General features: G+C 39.0%; 1 protein-coding gene across 1 annotated transcript; it reads right to left on the reverse strand.

Moving 5' to 3' along the window:
• Positions 1 to 3,783: 3,783 nt before the first annotated feature.
• cytl1 (cytokine like 1) lies at positions 3,784 to 5,592 on the reverse strand. The gene is made up of 4 exons (XM_086307532.1): positions 5,402 to 5,592; positions 5,125 to 5,169; positions 4,746 to 4,892; positions 3,784 to 4,089 (listed from the first exon to the last, which is right to left on the reverse strand). Exons 1-4 carry the CDS (start codon positions 5,552 to 5,554, stop codon positions 4,045 to 4,047), a joined length of 390 nt encoding a protein of 129 aa, XP_086163658.1. The 5' UTR covers positions 5,555 to 5,592; the 3' UTR covers positions 3,784 to 4,044.
• Between the last annotated feature and the right edge of the window lie 2,679 nt (positions 5,593 to 8,271).

Raw genomic sequence — 8,271 nt, forward strand, 5'->3', positions numbered from 1 at the left:
CCCACCTCGTTTCTGAACAGCGCTCGCGCTGCCGACATGGAAATGTAGGAAATGTAGTTCCTTGGGTAGAACGAGTCGGTTGATATACAGCGTCGAGGCGGTAAAACAGGACTTCATGTCCGGGTTGATGCTCGGCGTGCTCTCTGACAGCGGCGGCGTCTCCTTCAACTTCAACAGCTGTGCTGTATACCAAAGTATAACCCCTGTAAGAACATTTAGACTGCATGCATGAAGTTAGGACACCATTATATACAGATTTTGTCTTCTCGTTCTCCTGTTTAGGTGTTCTGTTTGCTTTTTAAAAATATATCATTAAAGGGCAAAAAAGAAAACAAATTTGGGTGATTTTTTATTACAGCTCGTTTACAGTTTTTAAAGCTCATTAATCAATATCAAAAAGAAAATGCACTGGTTTCTTCTTACTTTCGTTTGTATTTCTTTTTAAGCTACATGCTGGTTAAACTTCACTCAACTGAAAAAGCAAGGCCACACCGCCCTCTAGTGGGAAAGTCATTGTTTTTCTGCGTAGTATGTGGGAAATTTGACGTCGGGAGAATGAAGAAAATGATGGTAATGGTAATGGTAAATGGCCTGCATTTGTATAGCGCTTTTCTAGTCCATAGGACCCCAAAGCGCTTTACACTACATTCAGTCATTCACCCATTCACACATGATGGACATACTATCAAGGAGACTTGTCGTCAATCCTGATATTTGTATAAATACGTAATTATATAAGTGGTGTCCGTGGGGCCCTTTCCCAAAAGAAAAATAATGTAATTTATTATTATTTCAACCTCTAATTCACTGCCATTATCTCATTTTCTCTGAAGATCCTATCACCTGACACATTTTCCATGACTTCACATTATCGTGTGAAAGACAATGTTTACAACATGGTAGTGTGAACTGTTATAATGTAAGCTTGGAGACGGTGGCACTGATAAAAAGAGAAGAGGTGGACTTGGAGGTGGCAATCTGACACACAGCCAGCCGTCCACATCAAACAGAATATCAGGGAGGTTATCTATGTTTCTGAAAATGACCTTCCATGACAACTGAGTAAGATTGTTTTAAAGATTATTGTATGAGTATTGTAAAATTTCTTTGAGTGTTGAAATATCGGTGAGAAATAAAACAAGTAATATATATAAAAACGTGTAAACATGCATGGAAATGCAATATTTAAGGCAAAAACAGAGTGTGTATAATTCTAACAAGCTTAAAAGTCAGTATTTTATTCATGAACTCTCTTAGCCAGACTTTCTACTAATTTCTTTAAATGGTCTTCAGGATTAGTTCTCCATGCTTCTCGCAGGACATTCAAAGCTCTTCCTTGGATATTGGCTCTCTTCTGCTCTGTTCTCTGTCCCACACAGCTTCAATAATGTTCAGGCTTGGGCTTTGGGGAGACCAATCCATGACTGATGTGTGTACCATTGTGTGTTTTTCCATCCATGTATGCTTTTACTGCAATGGCAGTGCATTTGGAATCATGTTGAAAAATTAAACCTCTCTTGAAACCTAGTCATCTTCTTTTTTATTTGCATGGCTAGAGACATAAGGAGAATACATTTTTGGACAACTCAACTGATTTAACTTCTATTCTTAGGAAGCCAGCTTGCATCTTCTTCTTTCAGCGGCTCCCTTTAGGGGTTGCCACAGCAGATCATCTGCCTCTATCTCGCCCTGTCCCATCCTCTTCTGTCACACCAACCCTCTGAATGTCCTAGAATACCAGCTTGTATATTAGGTACAAGAAAATGTGTCTTATACTTAAAAGTATAAGAACTAAATCACCAGTTCTGAATAAATCAGCTTGTTTCACACAGTAGATAAAACAGAGGGATGTTTGTTTCAAAAATGTAATGACTTATGAAGTGAAAAAGACCGGTGCACTGTCTTACTGGGGCACAAATGATATTTTCCTGCTATGGCAAATGAAAATGACGGTTGCAGATACCTCACAATCCTTACTGTTGCGTGTCATGTGTTCCAGTTTTGACTGTATTTAAAACATGTAAGGCACAAAAGAATTACTGTGATATTTCCATCGTAAGATGCAATAAAGCTTACTGCTGGATCATGCTGGAGCTTACTTTTAATACAAAACCTTATATTGTGTTGCAAAGTCCATTTTACACATTGGGAACATATAAAAGCAGAACAGTCACACCTCAGCGTCAATTTAGTAGCTTGTTTGTGGCTATTACAGATGTTTTTAAAGACGACAAAAGCAAGATAGAAGTGTCTTGGCTGACAGATCTTTTACTTGTCTGTTACTGTTACTTAAGCGCTGCCCTAATACAGTCAGTATGACCTCCACTATGCACTATGCAATATGCTTATCTGGCACCCTGTGTGTGAAAAAACCCCTGCAAGAAATATAATGAATGCTGTCTTTTATCACATTTGGCAGATCAAAGGTACTCAGAAGGCTCAGTTTTAATTTGCTTCCATAGGGGTTTAACTCATTAGTCAGCATTAAAAGTTTTTGCATACTTATTCAAACAACTGTCTATCAACCAAACATGTGACTCTATTCATTCTATAAGAAGCCTGTGTAATATTACACATTAATATTACCCCCAACCCTGACAGAAGGTTAATGAACTTTGCCACAGGCGTCACGTAGACAGCATTTTCTGCAATGTGAAAGACTGTGATGAGTGTTTTTCTTTAGGCCTGGACTTAGAGGAGCACCTGTCCTCTGAGAGTATGCAAGGCTTCCGAGGTTGTTTTTAATAGAGATCATGTTGTTAAAACCCCGAAAGGTTTTGCTGAACTCTTTGTTCTTGTCAAACTTTTTATACTAAGGTGTTACACACTATCTTAAAAAGGTTGATTTGCCTGAGGTGCACAAACCTGGCATGAGTTCAATTTGCGCTTGTTATCTTATTTTTTTGCTGATGGGTTTATCACCCCTTGATTCCCTAGTTCTTTTCCCTCCTCCTCTTACATGTCTCCTCAGTTTTTATTTCTTTCTCCAGTTTTCTTTGCCATTTCCCTGACTCTTTGTTACCATGTCACTCTTCTTTGTGACTTATCTTTCTTTATAGGTATTCCTTCCAAGATGAGGAGGACATGTTTATGGTGGTGGATCTGCTTCTGGGCGGAGACCTGCGCTACCACCTCCAGCAGAATGTGCACTTCTCAGAGAGCACTGTCAAACTCTACATCTGTGAATTGGCTCTGGCTCTGGGATATCTCCGCACCAAGCGCATCATACACAGGTAAGAGGTGTTTCTATAAACTGACATTTTTATAACTCAATATATAGTTTTTTGTAATTACCTTTAATGATACAGTTAAGGGTTTGTTGCCCTCTGTCTCTTTAAAAATAACAGGACGGAAATAGTCTTCAGCACGCGTCCTCCTTATGCTTCCTGCCTCATTTTTCACCAGAGCTTGGGCATTGCGCACTCCTCTTTTCTCCTTGGCTGTTTTCATCCACATAGTTTTCTAATACTGCTCCACCACAGGGCAAGGTCAAGATGTCTTGACATTAAGGTCATCCCTGACACAACAGTTTACCCTCTGCCAGAGACTACGGCCATTATCAAATGCGCCAGTTCCATCTACAGTGGGGCAAAAAAGTATTTAGTCAGCCACCGATTGTGCAAGTTCCCCCACTTAAAATGATGACAGAGGTCAGTAATTTGCACCAGAGGTACACTTCAACTGTGAGAGACAGAATGTGAAAAAAAAATCCATGAATCCACATGGTAGGATTTGTAAAGAATTTATTCGTAAATCAGGGTGGAAAATAAGTATTCTTGTGTAATATTAAAAAAAATAATGCATCTTATTCTGTAAAATATTTTGCTTTATCATCTAGTTGGTAATAAATGTCATTACAAAGAGAATGCATGCTTATAACATCAGAATCACAATATGGTTTACTGAGGTGATCTCATACTCATGTCTTCCAGGTTTTTTTTTTTTTTCTGTCATTACTTGAAGAAATAAAGAATGTCCACTGAGACTCTCGCTGTCTATCAACGTTCTCGGTGAGCAGCTTGAAATATTTCAGCATCCAGGATGTCAGCGCTCCAGGGCAGAGCAGTCAAAGGCTGTGAACACCAAGTCCTATGAAAACAAAACACACCATGGGACACCGGTGAGGGAGGTGTGAACATTTTAGCAGTGACTTGTTTTTCACTTGATAAATAATGTTTGTATATGCTTTATGTAAGCCACAGCAGAAGGTTACCTTTCTCTCTAATGTAAGTGAATTTACTCTGACCCTTCTCTGAGGCATTGTGGCCTCGGCTAGACGGGCAGATCAGTCATGTCAGGACACCAATAGCAGACCCAGATGGGTCTGACATCACAGATCAGGTGAGTGGGATCAAATGCTCACAGAGCACAGAAGGTTATTCATAATCTGCATCATAAACCCTGCTTAATCCTGCGAAATCACCAAGTGAGTGACCCAGTAAACAGCAGTTAGTTTGAATGCATCTCATCACTGTTAGCCTGTTTTCAGTTTATGAAACTATATCAGGTGCATGGGTGAGTTAAAACGCAGCTCAGTGACTACATATTCAATAAAAATCTGGTTTAATCAGAGCTATACGTTTGATCTTAACTATGAATTGTAATTTACTTTATGACGTTTCTAGAGTTTCCAGGCAAAAATGCACTACACCACACTTAAGTCCCACAAGATGGGATGTTAATATCTGATATATGATTGAGTATGGCACAGTTTACACTTATTTAGACAGCTTGTCTTGTCTTACCCCGTGGCATCTCTCTGACATGATGATGAAGAGCTGTCGCATAGTGACACCCAGCTTCCTTACGTCTCTGGTGTAAGCACAGCGGCGCTGTCGCAGGCCCTCCACCATTTGGAGGTAGGTGCTCATTTTGTACATCACACAACCATTCTGTCATGAGTAACAATTAGTGTCCCTGCGCATGATTTACTGCAGCTAAAGTTTGGAGTCAAAATACCACATAAGTGAGCGTCAAAAATGCAGGGACGGCCAGATTACTCAAAACAATGTGTGTAGATCATCGACAGAACGGAGAGCGCAGAAAACATTTTCTTTTCGGAATGTTATATGGCAAAAATCATGCCATTTTATTATTCTTTTTTAATAATAAAGACATACTTACATGAACATCAATGTAGAGATTTGGCATGTGTGCCATGCAGTAACTCTGGATGAAAAGAATGACAGCTATCAAGTCTCACAGATTTTACAACCTTTCCTGACTTTCCATGATTTCTTTGAAATTATGTTTCTCGTGTCACTAAAGCCAGCTGAAATAATATACAATTATGTATGTAAAGTACAGAATCTTTATTATTTACAAGTTTTTAAACAGTTAGAATAGTTATAAAATACCACTTAAGTGTAAAGTAAAATAAAAAATTACCAAGCTGACTTACAGTCTCTGGGTCCCTTTTCAAATCTGCTGCCCACTGGGTGAGGTCCCGGGCCATGCTCAGCACCTTAGTATAGCATGTTGGAGGGTAGAAAGGGTAGCTCAATATCAGCGGCATCAAAGATGAGATAAACAACACGTGTTTAAAGATCGCCATGACTCACTGACACCTTGTGTACCAGCAGAGCTTTGGTTTGGTTGTGTGACCAACGCTCACATGGAGCCACGTATGCATCTGGATGGATTTTAACACACCCTTTGTTTACTCCAAAATAACTGTGAAGGAATGACAGGGGAAGATCCTTTGTGATGCAATAACGCAGATTTGCATGCATTGTGTGCATTTGAGTTCAGCATCGATTCTCCTCTTCTAATGGATACAAATTTAAAATAAAGTAAAAGATACAACTTTGAAGTTGTATCTGCATTACTGCTCAGTAGCTAGAAAATATTTTTTTTTATTGTTATATATGAATCAGTGAAAAAAAACAGTGTTTTTTTTCACTGACAGTGATAACTGTTGGGAAATGAACTACAGATTCTGATTATGTGTAGCATTTGGTAAGTGTTCTCTCCACCACAGATGATACATTTTCATACACTTTTTTATGTCAACAATTTTTATTTGTATAATACATACAAACTGTGAAGCTAACTGCACACTATGAATTTTCCAACTCAGCATAGAGTACTTTTCGCATTAAATTGGCGCATGTCTTAGTCTGTATATATGTTTTTAATATCTTCTATGCAGGAGGAGAGGAGTCCAGATAGTTTAGATGTTGAATATCCCAATGAAGGCATTGAATTAGTTTTCCATTAATGGCTGGAGCATCAGCTTCACAATGATTTTTACTAATTGCCTCATCAGAACTAAACTAAAATACCAAATAAACAAATGAATAAGTAAAGAAGAAACATAGCAAACTCTTCTTTAACAAGCTAATGTAAGAGCTAGTGATGGACTTAAAAAAATCACTATATATTACTGGTTAATTTAGAAAAAAAAGCATTTGTTTATGAATATGGGAACAAGTGGTTGTTAATGTCATGTGTGGTCATACCAAATAGCTTCACTGCAACAACTATCAATTTTCAAAATGTAAAGCAGATGAGTTGTACACTTTTTTTAAAGCTGGCATTTTCTCCCCCCCTTTCTCACTGTCCCTCTCCCCTTCTGTTTTTCCTTTCCTTCCTCTTTCTTTCTCCCTTTCCTATCTCTCACTCATGTCTGTCCCGTCTGTAACATCTGAAAATAAAATATAATAAATAATAAAAACAAAGATCGACCAAATGGACCAATACGGCAATGCCACGATGATCCATTTGGCAAAGTAAATCCATTGGGTATCCTTGTTGGTCTTCAGACAACAATTCTGATGGCTAAAGAACCAAATGGGACAGGCGAAAAAAAAAAAAGCTGGCATATAACAGTTACTTAGCCTAGCCTTGCCAACTACCCTTGCTGTATAAAGTTTGACTGCAGTTAGGCAACAATCTCATTTTTATCCATTAGATGGGGCTAATTTCACAGACTTGTAGGCTCTATAGTTTCTGCATAAAAGTTCTGCAAAAAAAAAATAAAAATCACCACTCCTCTATTCAAATCTGTATCCAGTATAAATGGGCATAACAATGACAGCTTCCCTTTTCCAAATAAAAATCTCCCATTTTCACTTACAAAACTGGGAAAACAGGGACGCATTTTATGACCTCAGGCATGTTATGTAGCTTGACTTCATCTCTGCCCCTGTGTGATCTGAGCCTGCCGTTATTCATCACATCTAAAAAACATGTAAACTTCCCAATGCTGTCAAATGCCCAATAAGGGACTGGCCTGGTTTTGAATGATATCTGCTCCCACTTCATAGCGTGGGGCGATCTTGTCAGTAAGATGGATGACCAACTCTGAGCATCTTAGCATGACGGGCATAAAGAGGAAGTGCAATGTAAGCATGTCTTGCATGCCCCAGTCCCACTACTCAGCCATTCTCCTCTCGACCTTGGCTTGCTCAATTAGCAGGGGGAGGCAGGAAATAGTGCAGTCCTGACTATGGATGGATGTGTTTTACAGTTAGTAGTTAATGGCTGCAAATGTTAATATATAATCAGTGGCTGCACTAAAGAACTATGGCCAAAAGGAAATCCAACTGCATTGCAGTAAGCAACATACTTCACATATTTAATGAAGATCATCATCTACATCATCATGTATAGGTAAAGATGTAGGTCTCTGCATAATTATATATTATAAAATGTGGAAAGACTGTCACTACCTATGTGTCTGTTCTCACAGGTAGGCAATAAGAAAACTTATAACGCTTTTGACTATTCAAGAATATGAACTCTGTATTGATAGCTGGCATGAAACAATACAATAAAGTACACTAAGATCTGCACAGACTCAGAATGGAACACTAGAGGGACATTATACATGGAGAATTATGGACGCTAATTACTATTTCCATATAATTTTAAAAGCTATTATGGTGCAGCAGGCTCAGCTGGACTATAAAGAGACTTTCACCTGGGGCACCTGGTGGAAACAGTTCTGGTGCCAAGAAGTGGTTACAACTTCTTGTCAACACAGTATGAACACTGACTCCATGGTGGCAACTATAGGGAAATGAGCAATATGAGGCAATTTCAAAGTGATGGTCTATACAGTAAGAGAAGATCAGCATTGGGTGATTTTTAATAGCTGAGGGGGGGGGGGGGGGGGGGGGGACTGAATGGGAAATCTGATTTTTCTCAATGTGGAATTTCACTAGAGAAGTATTAATGACTAAGGATTCGTGGAAAAAAACCGAGGGAAACCTCAGCCCCCACTACAGCAGCCCACGAAACGTGCCTCTCCCAAGGCGCACGCGGGTG

The sequence above is a fragment of the Aulonocara sp. 'chitande type north' Nkhata Bay genome, linkage group LG10 (genome assembly GCF_057382095.1).
Source record: "Aulonocara sp. 'chitande type north' Nkhata Bay isolate Kocher_YH1m ecotype deep benthic linkage group LG10, A_spYH_male_GT1.1, whole genome shotgun sequence".
Taxonomy (NCBI): Eukaryota; Metazoa; Chordata; class Actinopteri; order Cichliformes; family Cichlidae; genus Aulonocara; species Aulonocara sp. 'chitande type north' Nkhata Bay.